Genomic DNA, 21,124 nt, shown 5'->3' with positions numbered 1-21,124 from the left:
CCCCGAGAGCATTCTCATCTGTCAGAGATTTAGCTGCCCTTTCCTCGTGTGTTTTCCTGGAGAGTGATTTTTTATTTTCACTTTAACCCTCGGCGCTCTCATCATTCATGGCTTACACTCTCAGCAAATAAAGGGCTGGGGAGGGATGCTCCAAGGTCTTTTGTTGCTGTTGATGAACGTTTCTCTCTGTCCTCAGTGAGAGCATCTCTGTCACAGGCAGATGCTTCAGCCACACTAAAAATGTGCTGCTTTATGCAGGGTAACCCACAGGTTTCTCCCTCTCTTCCCCACAGGTTTCTCCCTCTCTTCCCAACCCAGCTGCAGCCATCGAGTTTTCCCCTCCCTGCACTGTGCCTTTCAATAGTATTCCTTTAATGGGCTTAATGATTTTTCCACTCCTGAAACATGAATCAAATATACAAATTACTCTTGAAGGTACTCGGGAAAAGCTGTGGTTTTATTGAACTCTCAGTGAGAATCAGCAGCACCTCAGCCAGAGACAGGAGGAGCAGATCCCACGTGAGGGGTGATCCATCTCAGCCAGGCAGCAGATTTGGTGATTCATCACTGTTTACCACGTTTAAACACATTTTCCATTCATCCTGATGATTTACTGTGGCAATGGGGCTAAAAAATCTACTTTAAATGAGTGGCTCTCAGACTTAGCTGGACTCTAGGGAAGATGTCAACTTCTCTTCACAGTGCTAAGGGACTTTGTGCAAAGTCACAGAGCCTGGGCTTCAAGTGATAACTCTGCTTTTGCTGATATTATTTAAACACTTGTGTGTGTGCATACTTTTATGGCCTTTCTCATTTCTCTCTTGCCAGTGGGTGTCTTGGCTTTATTGAAATGTATGTATTTCTCTAAAGTCAATCCAATCTTCCCTCCTTTTGCCATCACGCTCATAACGTTCATAACTCAGCTGTAAAAGCTGTCAATAAGGAAACAATTGAGTTTTAAGGGGGGAAAAGGACAGTGCCTTCTCTCCCATAAGACTGCAGAGAAACTATTTGGGTAAAAGCCCCCAGATTTGGACTGCAGCAAAGAAGTTTGGGCTTTCCTTTCAGCAAAGGTCCTGAACAAACCAATTTGCTGGATCTATTCTCACCCATTTTTAATCTGTCTGTGAAACAGAGATGTCCTCAGGTTCTACTGTCCAACCAGAAGGACAGAAAGGGACTTTCTGAGGAACTCAGTAAAAATTAGGGTAACGTGTTGACAAACAATCTGAGCTGCGATTGAGACATTCAAAAGTGCAAATTGAGATAATTTTGGTGTCCGGGGACTGTGGAAGATTAGGTTGTGCCTGGCTCTCTCTGGAGTGTTCTGACAGCTAAACCACACACCTGAATGCAAAACCAGGTGTGTTTGTATGCTCTGTAAATACATTTAGAGACACCTGTGGCTTTAATGAAGATGGAAGTGCATATTGTGTGTGTGCTCCATACATTCCGGACTGAGATGCTCAGCTCCAATCTTGGTGCTAACAAATAGTGCCAAACCCCCTGTTTTTCATGCTTGAATCTTTCAGAGATAGATTCAAATAGTTGTTTTGTGCCCAGAAAATACTACTCTCAGGAGATGGAGGGTCACCAAATCCAATTCCCTTTTATGGTGATTCTGATCCAGCTGTATGTAGCTCCCAAAATTGCTTAAAAATCCAAGCAAAGCAACCCATCATTGGAGGAGAACTTCAGAAAGCAGCTCTGAAGCCTCCCAGCAGCAACTGCTCCATGCTCTGCAGGTTGGAGCTCCTGTTTCCAGCACAGGGAACACAATCCCTCACCAATCCCAACACCCAGTGCTGCAATTCCCTGCCCAGTTGCTGGGGCTCAGAAGGGTTTGACTGTTGCGACACATTTTGCACAAAGAGCAAGAGTTTGGCTCAGAGATCCACAGAGCCTTGGATGGATTTCAGCCCACAGCCTGCAGTAGTAGGAGAAGCCTCAGGAAAGCTGCCAGAATGAAGTCAAGGTTGCACAAGAAGCGGGTTTTTGCTGGCCCAGCAGGTCAGATGTAACACCTCTACTGTCCTGAAGAACCATTTATTAGGATCCCAAACCCTCAGTTTGTTATTTTGGGTGCCAGCAGATGACCTGGGGACACTTGAATTACTTTGCTACAGATTTATTGGGTGAACTGTGTCCAAGTCGATTGGGTCAAGGTAGTAAAAGATGTTTAGAGGCTTGAATACAGTTGATATCCAGACAGATTAAATTCCCAGTTCCTGTTGAGGTGCTCACCTAATCTCCCTCCACTCCAGCTTGTCAGATGTGTCCTGCTTCATTTCCTTGCTTGTTTTTCATTGGGTGCCAGGGCTAAAAGACCAAGAGGCACCTGCTGCAGGGGTAAACAGCCATTTAGAAGATGTGTGTACTAAAGCAGGTCTGATAGATCAGAACTGATACAGCAGGAGATGATAAAACCACAGGGCAAATTGGGCTGGCCTGTATCAGATTGGGATGTGGCTACTTTTCCTTGCTAGTGTTGTACTGTAGAATACATTTGGGGTTTTTTCTTTTTTTCCCTTTCTTTTAAAGCTGATGCTTTTAATGCTGTGATTAAAAGATTATTGTCAAAATGAAAATTAATTACATGCAGTACACTTGACCCAGGTATGGTGAGAACTTGGAAAACATCTCAGAGACAGGCATTTGGAATAGAGAGTGTTCAAAAAGCACCAGGACACCAACCCAAGGATGATGCAAGTGCCCTTCAAGAGATGACCTGCCTCCAAAATATAAAATTGTGTTGACACGGAAGCTTAGCAAGGGTATTTGCAAACCTGTCAGCATGGTCTGGCTCGGAGAATGAACTGCCAGTCAGGGTGTCCTGCTGCCACCTCGTTAAATTTACTGTTAATTGTTGATTTCCCTGTGCTTTGGATATAGCTGTATTCTGAAAAGGTGGATAAAAGTGAGGAATGAATCAGATGCAGGAAGTCAGCAGAGTCAGCTGTGGGTAACATAACCTGGAAACATAATACAGCTCAGAAATGGCTCCAAGGATATAGATAGCAGCTTTTATCTCCCTCAGATATAGGCCAGAGCAGCAAAGTTCAGATCTAGTTTTGGATCACTGAACTAGTTCAATAACATCCAGCAGGAACCTGACCCCAGCAGATTCCCTGTCAGTCTTGGGAGGGTTTTGGATCTGCTTCCCTTGCACCTCCATCAGACCTCGTTTCACCCACAGCAAGTGTAAAACTGGGTCCAGATCTGCCATCCACAGGACAGGAAACCCACAGAGAACGTCTTCTGCCTTTTCAGGAGGTGGAGTTTGGTCTGCAGCAATGGGAAACTCAGTTCTGCTGCTCAAACATTCAATGATTGCATTTCTGCTTGTTGCTAGAGGCTTTTGGGACATCAATACGTTGTGGGTTATGTACAAACACAGGGGAAGGGACGTTCTGGAGAAAGCAGTGGGGAGAGAAGGGTTAGGATGAGCTGGCAGGTCCCCCAAGGTAGAGAAGCCACCACGGTGTGTAGGATGGTTTGTGTAAGGCAGCAATGCATAAAGCTGTGGCAGAGGACACTTGAAGTTCCAAACTAGGACTGCAGATATTGGACATTTCATGTTCCTGGTAGTTGGGGATTTTTGGTCCTCTCCTTTTGCATGGCTCACCTTCCATTTATTTTTCAGAATTTCAATTGTAAGCTTCTAATTTCCCCCCTCACCCTGCCTTTCTCTTATTTACATCCCAGAGATTCTGTGCTTCTCTGAGGGCTGACATGCCCTGGCTTAAACTGGAGCTGCCCTGAGGATGATTTTATATTTAGTAGCTCCTTATGAGCTGCTCTCATTTGAAGCAGCCCAGACTGCCTGATACAATATTTACTGCAGAAATCTCTCTTGCCTCTCCTGATTGCAGTTTAGTGATAAGGCTGAGCTTGAGAAGGGGCCAGGGCCTTACCCAAAGTGTGCCAGGGCAGCAGAGCCTTGCAGGGCACAGTTCCTACCCCCTTTCAGAGTAACCCAAAAGATCCATGGTAAGGGATGAAATTCTGTCCTACAAAAACTGCTGCCAGGAGAGCACAGGTCTCAGCTTCTACCATTCAGACTGTACATCTAGGAGAGGCCTAACCAAGTGCAACCTCTGATATTTTCCTCTGATGTGCTGATATTTTTCTGCATTTATTACAGGTTGGCCTTTTTTAGAGCGCTGTATGGATTTAAAGGGTTTAAGAGAAAGATGTCTTCTGCAGCAGGGGTACAAACACAAAGTCATCTGGCTTCTCCCATCCTTGGGGTGCCAGCTTTTAACAGGGAGCTTTCTGTGCCTCAGTTTTATACAAAGCTCCTGGCTGGAGTATCCAGGTGCTCTGATCTGACTCTCACCAAATCCTGGTGATAGTGATGGGGTGGAGCTCTGACCTGCAGCTCTCCTCTTTCCAAAGTCAGCACTGCAGGTTCACAGGGCAGTGCAAGACCCTCAGTTCTCCCTCCAAAGATCCCACTGGGATCCAGGCTGCTGCAGACAGACCAATCCCTTCTAAAATAATCCCAATTTTGAGCCTGTGATGCTTTTAAGCCTGTGAGCTGGTGGGGGGAGGTGATGCATCACATGGAGCACTGCCTCAGCTCTGACATCCTGAGCCTCTGGAATAAAGGAACAGCAGAGCATTGCCTCTGTGGAGAGCTCCCTTCCTGGAACAGCTGAGTGCAGCAGCGAGGTGCTAACACAGCCTGCTCTCTCCTGATTGTGTTCCTGGAAAAGCTGCTCCATTATCAATAAAGTTTGCACCGACAGCACCAAAAGCCAACAAGGCTCTTGCTGGCCTTTAGTAATTTCTTACTCAGCAGATGTTTCACTTCCAGCTCAGCAGAGTGGGCACTGCAGGCACATCAGCTGAAATACAATCTCTGTGCTGGAAGGACAGACTGCCAGGCTGTTCCATTTGCAGACTCGAGCTGGCACCCCAGGCACTCTGCCCTGCACAGCTCGAGCTGCCATCATGCTCTTGGCACTGCCAGCTTCTCTTTCCTGCTCAGAACGTTTGGTCCTTGTTCATTGTTCACAGCTGCTCTTGGGTTCCTCCTCCCCCACTCAGCACATCTGCTGGAAAGGAGGATTTCCCAATAAAGGTGAAGAGAAGGGACTGGTACTCACGTTCCAGATCTAAATCAATTGAGCCAGCACTGCTCCAGCTACGAAATCTGCTGCAGTTTTGTGCATGGTATAGAGCTGACAGACAATGCAGGGAGGAGCATTAACCCCCTCTGCCCCTTGCAGGAAGTTTACTATTCCAAAAGACCTTTTTTCATTAAGGAGAAAGCTTTAAGCCTAAAAGTCTCTTTGAGATCTCAGACTGTCCTGGGTTTGTCCCTGTGAATGTGCCCTACAGAATCAGTAGGAAGCAGAGTGAAGTTTTGGAGGACCCTCAATTTTGGGCCAGAAGTTGAACTGTCACCTGACATAAATGCATATGAAGAGTTTCTTTTTTAACCTGTATTGTTCACAGAGTGTCCTGGTGGCTGCCGTTCACCTAATTCATGGGATCACTGGCTGCCTGTGACATAAGGAGGCTAATGACTGAGGCTCATTAGAAAATGGGAGAGACTCTTGTATCAGCAGTTCTGAATGTCAGGCAGGGCTTCCCATCACTTTCAAGACGTGAGACCTGAAACTTCCCAGGAATTCCAGGGGGTGCTGCAAAATCCAAACAGCACACCAGGGTCACACCTGGGGAAAGACCCCCCTGGCCTTGGAGGACTTTCACTGCAGCATTTCCATTTTGTCTGAGGTCTCTGCAGCCTCGGGAGCTGCAGGCACTCAAACCCCCTGCGTGCTGGCTGGTCTCCTACTTGCCCTCAGGTGTGACAGCCAGGGGTCCCTGGGTGTTGAAGGAACCTGTTTGGGGTGCCCAGGTGACGTGCCAGGTTCCAGCTCCTCACTTGCTGCTCTGTTGGAGGTAGGTGCAAACATTGGGTTGCCAGCGCTGCTGCGTCACTGATACAAACAATTTTCATCAGGGCAAAAGCCCGGATGAAACCACCATGGCAACCAATTTTAAATAGAAACAATAGCCCAGCTCCCTCACTGAAATAAAGGCACAGGACCCGGGGATCTGGTTCCATATTCCTCCAGCAGACAACGCCATTTTTTGAGCATTCATATTTTCTGGGTTTTTATTGCGTCTTTCAGAGCATCTCAACGAGCTGTTTGCAAAGTATATGCAATAAATACTGATGGAATGAAGCCATCCCTGTGGGGCCAGCAGCAGTCAGAGAGCAGCATGGTGGATAAAGCAAGTTCTTGCCAACTCCTTTATCTTTCCAGTTCCAGGATCTCTAAGTCCCACGCAGAGAAGTCAGTCCAGTTTTTCCCTTGAAGATCTGCAAAAAACAAACAACAAATCATTAAAACTGAAAAGATGAAATGCTGAATCATGCCTTCCACTCTTTAGAACCCTGTGTTCCACTGAGTCTAATTATTTCACACTTGCTACCTAAATCTTTGAGCTGTCTCTCCCAAGAATATTCACTATGAGGGTTGGAAAAGAACAAGTTCTGATGAACAGTTGAACAGTCTAATAGTTCTGGTCAAACTCCCTGGAAATTAATGTTGGCTTATCGCATAAGAATGGGATTTTATTTGGCCCAAACAACCTCAAACAAACTTGAAATTGCACTGAGGGCAGTATAGTCAATGTGCAGCTGAATGAGCAAAGAGAATGCCAGGAAATGTCAAACATAATTTTAAGCATTTAAACCAGTGTCTTTTGAGTATCTGAAATGAGGTGAAAATACATAAAAATCCAACCAGATCCCTCTCTGTCCCTTGTTGCAGCCAAAACACCCTGAACAGAGCCAGTGGGTACAGAAATAAGAAACTACATTTTGCTTTTGCTTACGTAGTGGAGGCTTACTATTTAAAAAATCAAAATAAAAAATGCCTGACCTACAGCACATTCTGGAAGGGCACATATCGAATATCCTCAGCTCTTAATCTAAGAAGGAACTTCAGTGCTCTGGCATTGTTCTCCCCTGTGCCATTCTTATCTGACACGTAGTATCAGTTGCCAGAAACGCTGTGGGTTTATTCTGTACTTTGTATTCTAATATAAATGGAGCTGAATAGTTGTCATAGTCCTCTGGGCAGGGCTCCTTGCTGCTGCAGAGTTTAATATTGAGGTTGGCAGCACGAGGGTGGCTGATGTAATCCCTTCCATTACCGATATTTACGGCACACCACGTTACAATGCAAAGGTTTGCAGACTGGGAAGATGTGACAAGCCAAAAAGCCAAGCCATTCAAAACTGAGCCTGGCTCTGCAGGGGTCAGTTCCCCTCACTGGATGTTCACTGAAATGTTTTTTAATGCCTTCAGGAGCATTTGTGATGCAAAATTCAGGCATAGAGCACCGATGGCAAAGTCCCCATTGCACACCCCACATCTGACTGCAGGTCTGACTTTAGCATGAGCCAGTGACTCAGGATCACCAGCAAGTGTTGTCCAGAGTCACTCCTGGGTTTCACCACTCTCTGGCCAAGCATCACAAGCCTTGGTGTATTGTAACCCAGGGGGAAGGGGCAGCTCAGAGGAGGGTTTGTTCCTCTTTCCAGCAAACTCCTACTCCTGCAGCAGCCCAGGAGCTGATACAGTGATCTGTACGAGTCAGAAAATTACATGCTGCTTATTTGTGCTTTCAAAGTCCAGGACAATTCCTTCCATTTCTTATTTACCTCCAAGTTTCATCAAACCTGCAACTTGCTCCTGAGGGGCAGAGCAGGGGCAGCACTTATCTCTGCTCCCTGGGACAGGACCAGGGGAAGGGCTGGAGCTGTGCCAGGGGAAGGTTGGGGTGGATTTTGGGAAAGATTCTTCCTCAGAGGGTGCTGGCACTGCCCAGGCTCCCCAGGGATGGGCACAGCCCGAGGCTGCCAGAGCTCCAGGAGGGTCCGGACAGTGCTCCAGGGATGCCCAGGGTGGGATTGTTGGGGGGTCAGTGCAGGGACAGCAGATTCCTGGGATGATCCTTGTGAATCCCTTCCAGCTCAGGATATTCTGTGCTTCCACAAAACCTCCTCAAGCAGCTCTTTCAGGTTTGAGGGTGGGACCTGAGTGACTCTCCACACGTTTAAGAGCCCATTTCTGTCCTAGAGCTCTCCTGGAGGATTTGCAGCATCTCCTCTGCAGAATCAGCACTTTTGTTGGTCTTAATGGAGCCACTTCTTGTGGAAGACACTGGAAAGGCTTCGTGTGGAAATGAGTAATTTCTATTCCAGAGAATACAGCCCACCCTGCCTGGTGCTTGTGATCTGATGTGAAAATAACCCTGCTGGTGTGCTGTGAATGCAGCGCTGTGTTTCCCACACAGATGGGCCCAACCCAAGGGCTTTTTCCCCAAATTTCTTGAAGTTCAAAGGAGATTGGAACCAAAGCGCTTCCCTGAACAGTCTAATTTTGTGTTTTAGTTGCCATGGAAGTGGCAAAATTGACTTTATCAAACAAATGCTCTTTGCCATAGCATTCAATCAGTTTCTTGCCATTTGCAATGGCTTCCTTGTGCTGTTAGTAAAAATAATGCTGCTTTTCCAGTATGCCATGTAAAGTGATTTCAGCTGTGTTTTTTCCACTCCTGACCTCTTCAATGCTTGCATTTCAGGCAGTTTTATACATTTATTGATTACCTGAGGTACGGTTCTAATTTCTAGGAAGTAAGAACATAGCCCTTAAATCATCCAGACTCTGAAATGTTTTAATTTCCTCAAGTAAATAGAGCATATTTTGCCAGGAATCTTAAATGTATGATACATGGATTTGATTCCATTTTCACATAGGTCTTGTATAACTCTCTTCACTTCAGTGAAATTACTCCTGATTAGCATTGAGAAACAGGTCCAGAATATGGGGAGGGGAGTGGGTTAATGCCATTTTTTCTGACACTGAGTGCTCTAAAAGCACTCTGAGACTGTAAACCATTACCATTTCTCAGTAAGTACCCTCTGAGAGGACTGGGGAGGATCGAGGAGTTTTTAACCAGTAAGTCACCTCGGTTCTTTCACAAAAGAGTAGAGATTTAGCCTTGTCCACCTCACGGCTGCCTGCTGATCACGTGGAGTCGGAAAACTGGCGGTCTTGTCATCCGCTGTGACCACAACTGCTACCATTGGGTTAATTCCCTTCCTGGCAGCCTGGAAGCACAGGTCTGGTCCTCTTCCCAGGCTTTGCAAGTTTTCCTGTCAACCAGGAAGGGAAGAGTTTTACAGAAGAGCCCTACAGAGGTGTACGACGTGCCTGCCGGGCTCGTCATGCCTCAGCTCCTCGACACGAAGGCTGTTATTCTCCCAACAACGCCGTCAAACTCCCACACCTCGATGACTGCTCCAAGTTATGAGCACTCCCAAAATAGGGCTGGATTTTCACAGTGATAATTGAGAGCCATAACTTTCCATCAGAGAGGCTCTGTAGGTGGGAGCAGCAGCACAGACAGCAGTATCAACAGAGTTGAGGTTTTTATCAGGATGTTATCTCATTTTATTGCAGCATTTGTCTCATAATCCTATCAAGGTAGAGCCTTTCTTTAAGAGGTGTCTCCTGTGCACAGTTTTGGACCCATCTTTGGCCTATGTGAGAAAAACCCTATGGGGAGCTAAAAAAAAAAAAGACTTTATGATGGCCCTAAGCCTTGGTTCAGGAAAATGTTCATATTCAGGAAGGGGTTTAAGCTTTTTGAACATTGTTGAATAGTGCTGGCTCCAGTGAACTGATGACTAGAAAAAAACTTTCATGCAGGGTTTTGTTTTGCTTCAAAAGAACTTCCACTGCTCAGGAAACCCACTCATTAGCTCACTTCTGATGCAAATATCAGAATATTTAAATGCAAGTTAATAGCAGAGCGATATTCTCAGTCAGTGGAAAAAATAATTGTTCTTCTTTTGGAGCTGCATGGCCAGAAAGGATGAATCAAAGAACATTTATGGGTCGCATTCTTATCTGGTGCTCTGCCACCTCCATCAAATAACACCAGAGCAGCACTGCAGCAGCGGCTGTTGAGATCAGAACCTGCATATAGATCTCGTGTCTCTCAAGTCCTAAAAGTACTGTTACATTTGAAGTCAAAGAGAAAAGAGAGAACAAATAACACAATTTACTGCTGCAGATTATTTTTATGCCTGTGTGCTCCACTTAAGAGAATACTCTGTAAATGACTTATTATCAAGAAAAGTTATTTGTTTGCACTAATCAAGCCTTAAACTTGGAGGCATAATACGGAACTAATTATTTTTAACTAACTAATCAACATGTTTCATTCATAAGATGGGATTTATCAATATAGCACATGAAAGGAGAGAACATATTATTATTTCAATTTAGATAATATGCAAAAAGCAGTGTGTTTGTAATGACCTGCTTTCACTGAATATAATCAAGCTCCAAAGCTCTATTACAGGCTGGAAATAGCAGCAGCTTACTTTAATGAGATTTCTGGCTCTGGGCCCCAGCTGTTCTACGCAAGGCTCTCCCTTTGCTCTATGACCTACCAATATGTGCTGTCACCAGTAATGAGACAGGACCTATTTCCTAACATGGGGAAAAACTGGAAAGCACGAGTTCATTCTATTCTGAGGAAACACACCCTGTTCCCCCTGCAAGGCACGAGGAGGGCAACACTGAATATGCGACATGCCCCTCTTCCCTCGCCAGCAGAAATAGGACAGGAAACCCATCAGGTAAGGAACTCCAAGGGAAAACTGGAAGTCTCTCCTGAACTGCTTCCCTCAGCACACAGAAACCCAGTATTCATTAAACTCATCCAGAATATCTTTGTCCTCTTCAAGGACCCCAGCAAAGGACCTCCCATTACCTGCAAGGCACGGGAACGGGGAACAGTGGCAGCCACGGGCTCTGAGTCTTATGGATTTTGTGGAATTATGCTCATCTCAGGGCCGCGTTGGGAATGTGCCAGGAGCCAAAGAGCTGCACTTAATTTGCCTAAAATGGAGCAGATTACCACTGCTCTCCTGTTTAATAATGGAGATGCAGCCTGGAGACTACAAATTCCAGCAAGCAATGCTCCAAAAGGAGAAAGGAGATCCAGGGGCTGGAGGTATTCTGGCCCCCAGGTGGAAAACAAGGCCAACCTCATTTTGATCTCTCTGAATTGGACTCCTAATATTGTTCTTTTTGCTTTTTAAAAAATTATTATATCCAAGACTAGTCAGAAATTCTGTTCTAGAAAATGTTTGATTAGCTACCATTTGGGGGGAAGGGAGGGTTATGCTATTTTTATTCTTAAGCTGCCACTTGGGTTCATTAACACTTTGCACGTGAATCTGGGTTTTTTAGGACAAGAAGCCTGTGTTTTCTTCCCTGAATAACATTGTTAAGTATTTCAGGAATCTAAAATCCACAAACTATTTCTGTGCCCTGAATATAAACCTCTTTGGAAAAAGCCAACGAACATTTTAGTCAGAAAATTGGAAGGCGTGTGCTTAATGCACTTTGAAATTAAATGATTTGATGCTTTTCAATTTGTCTTTTTGCCCTTCCCAAATACCCAAAGGCACTAGCCCACTTTGTAAATGAGCAGGCTATGAAATCTTACTTTGAGAAATGAAGGTGTCACCGAGTTGCAGTAAAAATTGTACTCGGCACCAGCGTCCTTTGCAAGCCCTGACTAATCAGCCCCTGACACAGCCCCGCATTCCTCCTTTATTAAGAGGAATTAAATAAGCAGTTATTTATTTGAGAAGTGCAGGGAAAAAACTTCCAAACCCCAAGAGATTGAGAAGCTTAGTCTCCATGGGATAAACAGCTTCTTTCCCATGGAATTCACCGGATGGTCATCGCTCTCCAGGTGCCTCTGGTGGTGTCCCTGGACAGGCTCGTCCCCTGGGTGCCTCTTTCCTTCTACAATTTCAGAAATAAGATTACAAAGTCAGTTTTCAAATTTGAAACTCTGTGCCTGTGTGGATATTTTTTTTGTCCAGCTCAAGGAAGAATTCTTAAATGAGAGAAGAAAAGCACATTTGCAAAGGTCACATCGACGGATTTTGAAGTGCAGTGGTAAGAACACCACAGCCTTTGCAACACTACCTATTTCCTCTTCTCAATTATTTATGTATTTATTGTATTTTACATGAGCCATGGAAGCTAGAGGCATTTTTGCAGTGTCAGGTCATTCTAAAGTACATGCCATACAAAGAATAGGGCTAGAAAATAGTTGTATGTAATACTGTTCATTAATATTACATAATTACTGCACACAAAATAGTTCTCTGGGCAGTGATAAGGATTTTTTTTCATAAAAACTAAAGACTCCAAGGCAATGTATTCCATTAAAGGGTTGCTTAACATATGAGTGAGGGTATAGCAATATATAGTACCTTCACCCAGCTGCAGCAAAATGACGAAGCCAGCTTAGTCAAATGAAGCCATTAGCATGTATAATGTGCTTTACACAAGAGTTAAAAGGTTTATAAAATCATACTTTGATATTGCAATGACCAAGCTGAGATAGGATCTAGCAAACAGCAGTTGCAGCTGCATCAGCACAAAAATGAACTGTTGGGTTTTCTCCGCAGTCTAGAGTACATTTTCTGCAGTCTTTGGAAATTGCTCTGGAATTAAAAAGTTTTCTGTATGTGTAGGCTAATATTAGCTACTGACAGCTTGCCTGGGGTTTTTAGTTCAGCCTTCCTGGAGCAATTGTTTAGGATAAAATGTTGATGCAGCTTTTCAGGTCTGTTGGCTGCTTTTATTACCACTGAATGTGAGCAAGTCCTGTGTCTTCTATGATACACCAGACCTAAAGGAATGTGGAGAAACATCTGAGTGACTAACAACCCCATAAATGATCCCTTTGAATTTCAATATATCCCACTGCACCCTTCCTAAAATCCCTGTGCTGTAAGTATAGGGTTAATTTTGACTTTAAATTTGATTTACTGAACTGCGTTGATATGCTGTTGGGTGGACAAGTTTCAGCAACAATGTTTAGTATCAAACTGGAGATCTGAACATCCTAATGGGTCTTTTGACATTCAAGAAAACATCAGTTGCAGTTTTTGAGACATAAGAAACAGCTGATGATTTTGCCTTTAGAAAAGAGATTCTTATCCTCTTTCTGCTCCTTTTCTTCTAAGGCAGAAGATGACTTAAATGAGACTTGAATTCTGTGTTTCCCCACCAACAGCGTGAAATAGATGCAGCAATCTGATGTTTCTGCAGCGTGAGCAGTGTCAGTGTTTGATGTTCGGGTGTTGAGTCACCGAGGGCTCACCTTTCCCTCCGGATGACACTGTGACAGCTGCAACCAGCAGATGCCTGAGAGCTGGCAGTGCTTTGATTTAAAAAAGACAGGGTTGCTGGCAAGGCATTTTCACAAGGAGTTCCTTCTCAGCTCCGCAAGTCCTTTCACTTCTTCGCTCAATGGGACCTTGATTTGATAACATTGGGAGCGTATCACAAACGGCACATCTGCTCTGCCAGGATGAGCCGTGTGACTGAGCTGGAAAGCTGCTTCCTGGGGAACCCACTTGCTTTCAGGTTCAGTTTATCTGTGAGCTTATCCTACTAAATTATCATTAGCAATTCCACCTCTTGCAAGGCACGTGGCCTTTTGAGGACACCTGACAAAACTGAAGATGTTCCCCTTTGCTGTGTTTCACTGGCTGTGGGGCGCTGAAAGGCTGAGCAAACCACAGACCTCAGGGTGACCTCACCACTCTCTGCAGCTCCTGAAAGGTGCCTGTGCTCAGCTGGGGCTGGGCTCTGTCTCCAGGCAGCACTGACACAACCAGAGCACACAGCCTCCAGCTGCACCAAGGGAAATACAGGCTGGATAGCAGGAAAAAGTTTTTTACAGAAAGGGAGATAAAGTTCTGGAATGGCTGCCCGGGGAGGTGGTGGAGTCACCATCCCTGGGTGTGTTTAACAAAGCCTGGATGTGGCTCTGGGTGCCAGGGTTCAGTTGAGGTGTTGGAGCTGGGTTGGACTGGATGATCCTGAAGGTCTCTTCCAACCCAGTGATTCTGTGATTCTGTGATTGTTTCTGACTGAGCAAAAGCAAGCACACGGATTTCTCTACACCAGCTCAGCCACGCTCAGTTTTTTTCTTGTGACCTGAGTCACAGTCAAGCATTTATTATGTGACATTCACAGCAAGAGTGGCAGAATAAAAACAGGCTAAGAAATCTAATCCTCAGAGGAGAGCAATATGTTCTTACTTGGGGTTTAGTCTCGCAGTGAAGAGGTTGTTAAGGGGTTTGTGATCCTGGAGATTGATGCTGGGGGGAGCCTGGGTAGAGCACAGGGCCTTTGGCAGTCGTCAGCTGAAGCTGCCTCACGATGGCAGCTGGAGTGGCCAGAGGAATCCTCTCCTCCAAGGAACCCAGAAGAGTTAAAGTGCTTCCAGAAATGAATCCATTAGATGCTGATGGTGATTAGCAAAAGGTACTGTGATGATTTAAAGTACTTCAAGTGTCATTCAGACTGAAACCTCTTGCAGGTGAAAAGTGTTGGATACATCTGGACTGAGCCCCAGGGACCCATTTGGGGGATGTGGCAGCAAATCTGGGCATGAATCTCACCAATGTGTGTGAGCAAATGTTACTGAGGGAACTCTCCCCTTTCCTTCCCATTTCAAAAGTCTTGAATATTTACTGTTGTGGTGAAGGTTTTCTAATTATTTGAATCTTATGTTTCAAATTTTGTCCAAAAGTTAGGTCATGGCATAAGCTACAGCAGAATCAGTGTGATAAAGGAGTTAATTTGACTCTACAGAGATTTGAGCTTACAGCTTGAGTGATTAAAAAAACTGGAGCAACCTGGTCTACTGGAAGGTGTCCCTGCCTTGGCAGGGGTTGGAACTGGATGATCTTTAAGGTCTCTTCCAACACAAACCATCCATGATTCTGTGACACTGTCATCCTCTATATTCTTTAAGACTCTCTTTACATCATCCAGCCACTAAAGTGAAAGTTTCCTCACAGGTGGTTAAATCCACTTATTTATAGACAACTCTGACTTTTTTTCAGTAATTTATTCTTCTTGGTAAATAATGCCTGCAATCCCTGCATATTGGTCAGGCATTCTTTGTCAAAGAGGCTGAATAAACAGCCACGAATCCTGCTGGGCAGCTGAACCATCCCAGCACCGGCCCCTGAGGAACCTCCCATGGTTCCAGCAAACGATGTTTGCCAGGCAAAGTGATTAAAGTCAGATTTTAGAAATTCTGCTCGTATCACTCCAGTCCATCTGCATCTACCCTAATGCACTGCAAGGGTGTGCCTGAAATTAAATTAAGGCCATAGACTCAGTCTTTTCCAAACTATTCATGGAGCAGCAATCTGCTGCTGGAGCCAGGTCCGTGGCGTCCGGACAGAAGTGCCTGTTAACCCTGAGCCATGAGATGATGATAACAACATTATGACTAGAAAAATGCAGAGGAAAATAATGCCCAGTATCAGATGAGCTCACAGAAGTTGCAAACAGTAAACAAAAGGGGAGATTATAACCCGGTCATTACATTTTCACAATGATGTTTTCACCGTATGTAAACAAGGCCGCTTTCCCACATAGAAACAAGGTGTCTGTGATTGCAAAGAAATGGTTTATTTAATAAAATTGTTGGGAAATACTTGGTTTGGTAAAAGTATCATCGAAATTACAGTCATGGGTCTGAGAAGGAGTCTTGGAGCAAGTAGAGAACAGGCCTCTACTAAGAGGAAACTAAGGGAGAGGAAATTTCTCTGCACGTTTCCTTTTAAACTTGATTTTCCTAATGGTGACCCTACATATAGTTACTTTAATGCCACTGTATTTTTATATTACATATTAGACTGTATTTTCATTTGCATGCTGTAATCAGTCAGTGCGCAAAACCAGCGCCCATCCCCAAAACGAAGTAGTGTATAAACCAGATCTGTAGTAGACAGACTTTTTGATGCTCGCCCTTGGACTACTTAGGTTGCATGTACGGAAGAAACTGCTCCCTGTGAGGGTGGGCAGGCCCTGGCACAGGCTGCCCAGAGAAGCTGTGCCGGCCCCATCCCTGGAGGCGCCCAAGGCCGGGCTGGACGGGGCTCGGAGCAACCTGGGATAGTGGAAGGTGTCCCTGCCATGGCAGGGGCTGCAATGAGAAGCTCTTTGCGGTCGCTGCCGAGCGCGGCCGCTGTGTGTGACACCGGGCTCTGACAGTGACAGGTGACGCCCTGCCCTGCACAAACATGGCGGGCGCCGCGCTCCTCACTCCAAGATGGCGGCGCCGCCGGCATCCGCCTGACCTCCCGCCCACACCTAAGATGGCGGCGGCGCCGCGGGCGGTGCGCGCCCGGCCCCGGGGCGGCCGCCCCGGCCGGGGAGTCCCTGCCCGCACCAAAGATGGCGGCGCGGCGCCGGGCGGAGCCGGAGCCGGTGCCGGGGGCGGGCCGGGGGCGCGGCCGCCACCGCCCCGGAAGCGCCGCGCGGCCCCCGCCAGCTGGTTGTCATTTGGTGCGGCCGCTCGGTCCGGGCGGCACGGGCTGGGCAGCGGCCGCGCGGGGACCAGCGAGGCACCGGCTGCGGCGGCCGCCGGGGGGGTGGGGGGCGGGGAAGGCGGCAGAGAAAACACACGGGAAAAGACGCAAAACGAGGCGGCGGCAGCGGGGGCTGCGCGCCGGGGACACGTCGCCGGCTACCGAAAGCTGTCGATCGCTTCGTCCTTCCAGCTCCCCGCAGCATCGAGCCCGCGGAGACCCCCCCGGTGCGGCCGGTACATGAGGGGCACGGCCCGGCCGCAGCCCAGCCGAGCCGCCGCAGGGCAGGGAGCGCCCCGAGCCGCCGCCGCCGGAGCCCCGAGCGCTGCGCCCCGAGACAGAGCCTGCCCCGACCCCGCCGGGCGACCCGGGAGAGCCGCCTAAACACCTTCCATGGGGGAGAGAGGAGCCCGGCCGGCCGCGCCTTCCCCTCCCTGCCGGAGGCTGCTGCGCTGCTGAGGTAAAACCCCTCCTGCCTTGCCCGGCTCGAGCGAGGGCGGGGGACGCGCGGGGCACCCACAGCCCGGCCCCGCTGGATGCCGAGCGCCTGAGGAGGGAGCGCGTTCCGGGGGCTCGCTGGGCTGCGGGAGCCGCGATTCCCGGGGAAGGAGGCGAGCCCCGCACCACAAAACACCCTCCCGGCAGCAGAGAGCGAGAAAAAAACCTCCTTCCCCTTCCTCCTGCACAACTCGCTGTCCCCTCCCTTCCCTTTCCCGAACGGTGAACGCTGATTTCTGAGATGAAAACCTTCCTCCTCGGACAGTCAGGACTCATATGAAGGACACGCAAATATTGGATCATAAATAAGAAGCGAGTCTGGCGAGCTCAGAAACCCAGCCCAGAAGGAGCAGCATCAAGAATCCACCCTTCTCCTGCACAACTCACTCCCCACCCAACACACAGAGAATACTGATTTCCTGAGATAAGATCTTACCCCTTTAAACAACCACACACGCACACACACGGTGTATATTATTGCTAAATATAATAGGTTAAACCCAGCAGCACGGGATAAAGCCTCTTTGCAACTCACTCCCCCATTTCACCCTTCTGAATGCTGAGATCCTGAGGTAAATTTTTCCCTTGTTCACAGCAAAGACTCTTTTTGAACAGGACACAAATATATATTAGATTATAGAGATGTATTAAATTATTCCAGATTTAAATCTATTTTTTGCTGCCAAGGGGTTGAGGGACCAGACGTCATTGTATTTTTTTTTTCTTCCCTCTTAACTCATTTATGGGCGAGTCAAGGCTGCTGAGGAGGAAAAAAACAGGATAGTTAGAATCTCTTTATCCTCATTTCCCAGAAGCTTATTCTCTCATTGCTGTGCATTTCCTTTAGAAAAAGGAAACCTCTTATTTTGTGAACCAAAGATTTATTTTTCCCTTCCTCCTGGCCAAAGGAAGGAAACGGACACAAATTGACACATTGAAATAGTTGAAGAGATCTATCTTTTGCAAAAAGAAAAAAAAAATAGCAAACATCTTTATCCAAATCTGAAATAAATAGCGTGGAGGGAGACACTGGAATATCTAGCGAAAACCAGGATACTTGCTAATCTTGCCTCACGAGAGGACAAGCTAAACACTAAACATCAACTTGTTCTTACGGGGAGGATTCAAACCCTAAATATAATAAATGGGGGATTACGGGTTTGGAGTGTTAGTGCAAAACAACACTGGAAATAAGTCAGCTTTTCCAGTCAGATTTCATCCACATCTGCAGCCTCCACACCATCATCAAAATGCAACCCCCAGCCCTGCTGCTTTTATAAATAATAACACAGCTGCCAATGGCAGTAGTGCTGGGTCAGCTTGGCTCTTTCCTGCTCCAGCTGCCCATAATATTCAGGATGAGATTCTGGGGTCAGAAAAATCTAAAACTCAGCAACAGGAAAAGCAAGAGTCCCTAGAAAAACAGCAGCTTTCCCCTGGTCAAAGTCAGGAAGCAGGCATGCTCTCTGAACCCGAGAAAGCCAAAACTGAAGAAAACCAGGGCGATAATTCTTCAGAGAATGGCAATGGAAAGGAGAAAATAAGAATAGAATCGCCGGTTTTAACAGGATTTGATTACCAAGAGGCTTCGGGGCTCGGTACTTCGACACAGCCCTTGACATCCACCGCATCTTCTCTGACTGGTTTTAGTAACTGGTCTGCAGCTATTGCTCCTTCTTCTTCTACAATAATCAATGAAGATGCAAGTTTTTTCCACCAGGGAGGGGTCCCTACTGCCTCAGCTAATAATGGTGCTCTGCTGTTTCAGAATTTCCCACATCACGTCAGCCCCGGCTTTGGTGGTAGCTTTTCCCCCCAGATCGGACCCCTCTCTCAGCACCACCCTCATCACCCCCATTTCCAGCATCATCACAATCAACATCAGCAACAGAGGAGGTCTCCTGCAAGTCCTCACCCACCTCCATTCACACACAGAAATGCTGCTTTTAATCAGTTGCCTCATTTGGCCAATAATCTTAACAAGCCACCTTCTCCGTGGAGCAGCTACCAAAGCCCATCGCCCACCCCGTCCTCCTGGAGCCCCGGCGGCGGCGGATACGGCGGCTGGGGAGGGTCCCAGGGCCGAGACCACCGCCGGGGACTGAACGGAGGGATCACCCCCTTGAACTCCATCTCGCCCTTAAAGAAGAATTTTGCAAGTAATCATATCCAGCTGCAGAAGTATGCACGACCCAGCTCGGCCTTCGCTCCCAAGTCCTGGATGGATGACAGCTTGAACAGAGCTGACAACATTTTTCCTTTTCAGGTGAGCGCACTCTGTTGTATCCATAAGAAAAAAAAAAAAAAAAGCAAAGCAAACCTCCCCAAAGAGCATTAAAATGCCCTGGTTGTGGGATTTCTGTGCTTGCAGCTGAAAAAAAACACATGGCTAACTCAAAATGTCATAGTGGGAATGATCCTCCAAGCTGTGATTCATGGGGTTTTTTTTTTTAACAGTGATGGTCATAAATATCTATTGCACACCAGCCATCTGTATTGGCCACTTTGCTTCAGCTTAATGCTTACACACAGCCAGAAATAGCCAATGGAGAAATTCACTGACAAGCATTTCAACAAAGAGGAAAAAGGAAAAAAAAAAGTGCCCAGTGGAGTATGAGAGATCTGAGGCCTCTGAAAGCATTCAGCAATGTACCACATCTGAGAAAAAGTATGGAGTGATTTTATTTGGTTTTACTGTATCACATGGGCTTGCAGTGCAACATAATTTTTGTAGCATTTGTGGGGGAAACTTTGCTTTCTACAAATAATGGTAATCAGTGCAGTTTGCTCTCCTCAGGAATGGCAGCAAATTTGGGTTACAGGCCATTAAATCAGCACTAAAAATAGATGTGGATGAGATCAGTTGGTGGTCTCCTATATTTTGCTGTGGCCTTCTCCTGGCAGGAGGCAGGTTGTCTGGCAGCTCAGCCTCTCCTTCTGGGCTGACTCGTTATGAATTTGAAAAGAACTGTATAATGTTGAACCTAATTTGCAGCAGGAATTAAACCAGAAGTCCCCTTCTTTTCATCTGACCACCAGTCAAACCCAGCTTTTATGTGTGTGTGTGCCTTTTGTAAACTCCTTTAGGGTGAATTAAAAGACCCAAGAGTTCTTTTACATTTCCAGGGTTGTTTTTCAAGCTCTTCAAATGAGGGCAAAAGTAAAATTCTCAACGTGATTGCAGTATTTCTTGCCATGCTGCAAGAACCGGGGTGACCTACTTAAATACAATTTCAAAGATACAAACTGTGCAATGTGTCTCACGATGGAAAGAAACAGAAATACATTTAACAGTGACTCCGTGGATGTGGGGATAGTTGGGTTCTTTGCACACTGCAGGTTTTTGGTGCTGTGCAGGCCCTGCTGACAGCACAGCAGCTGCTGGCAATAACTTTCCTTCAGAGCCTTTTTTTTCCACTGCAGTGCTACTGACCGGTTCACAATCAGGTAGAGCCCTTCCAAATTTAGAAAGCGGAGTAATAATTGATTTTAATGTCAGGATTTATAATAAATATAATGAAGCTGTGTCCAGCATACTCAGTTTATCCAGTGAAACCATTAGGAAAAGGGACCCAGCTGGAGCGGGTCTTTTTTCAGCCTCGCTGCAGCGAGCCTTGGCTCACGGTTTGATTCACTCTGTACCCTGACACGTAGCTGATGTTGAGAGTGACAGAATGAGATCAAGTGTGTCCTTGCTGCTGTGTGTAAGCCCCAAATATATAAACAGGCAGAGCAATGTGCTTGGATTGGCATCAAGGAAATTTCAGGAAACTGGCAAAGTCAACCTTGACTTCTGGATGGTGTTCCAGACACAGAATAGCAGACACACGTAGTTTGATCATGGTAGAGAAATCATTTTGGTGTAGCATGTTGGTGTCTGTTTACATAAACACTCTGATGAAGCTGTACATGTCAAGACCAAGTCTGACACTCCTTCATGCCAAGAAAAGGAAAGTGTGGAGGGAAGTGCTCTCCAGTCTGTTACCATCACTTCTGTGAGGAAGAGGGCAGGGCAGCAGAGCAGGACTTCAGCACTGCAGCCCTAGAAAGATGCTGATTAATTTTGAAGCCATCTTGGACAACTTTTTTTTTTCTTTTGAATAAAATCTTCAGCTCTTTTGGTCACTTTAGCTGAGTGTTGAAAGCACAGTGAATTTTTGAA

The 21,124-nt window shown here is 46.4% G+C and overlaps 1 protein-coding gene across 2 annotated transcripts in view; it reads left to right on the top strand.

Annotated features, from left to right (window-relative positions):
* The first annotated feature begins 18,106 nt into the window (after positions 1-18,106).
* Positions 18,107-21,124, top strand: part of CPEB4 (cytoplasmic polyadenylation element binding protein 4) — a 36,572-nt gene continuing 33,554 nt past the window's right edge. For both annotated transcript variants that reach the window (XM_038149827.1, XM_038149828.1), the window contains exon 1: positions 18,107-19,228. In XM_038149827.1, coding sequence (XP_038005755.1) covers positions 18,107-19,228 — 1,122 coding nt within the window. The remainder of the gene's footprint in view (positions 19,229-21,124) is intronic.

Source organism: Motacilla alba, chromosome 13 (assembly GCF_015832195.1).
Source record: "Motacilla alba alba isolate MOTALB_02 chromosome 13, Motacilla_alba_V1.0_pri, whole genome shotgun sequence".
NCBI classification, from domain to species: domain Eukaryota; kingdom Metazoa; phylum Chordata; class Aves; order Passeriformes; family Motacillidae; genus Motacilla; species Motacilla alba.
This window is presented reverse-complemented; position numbering and strand designations above follow the sequence as displayed.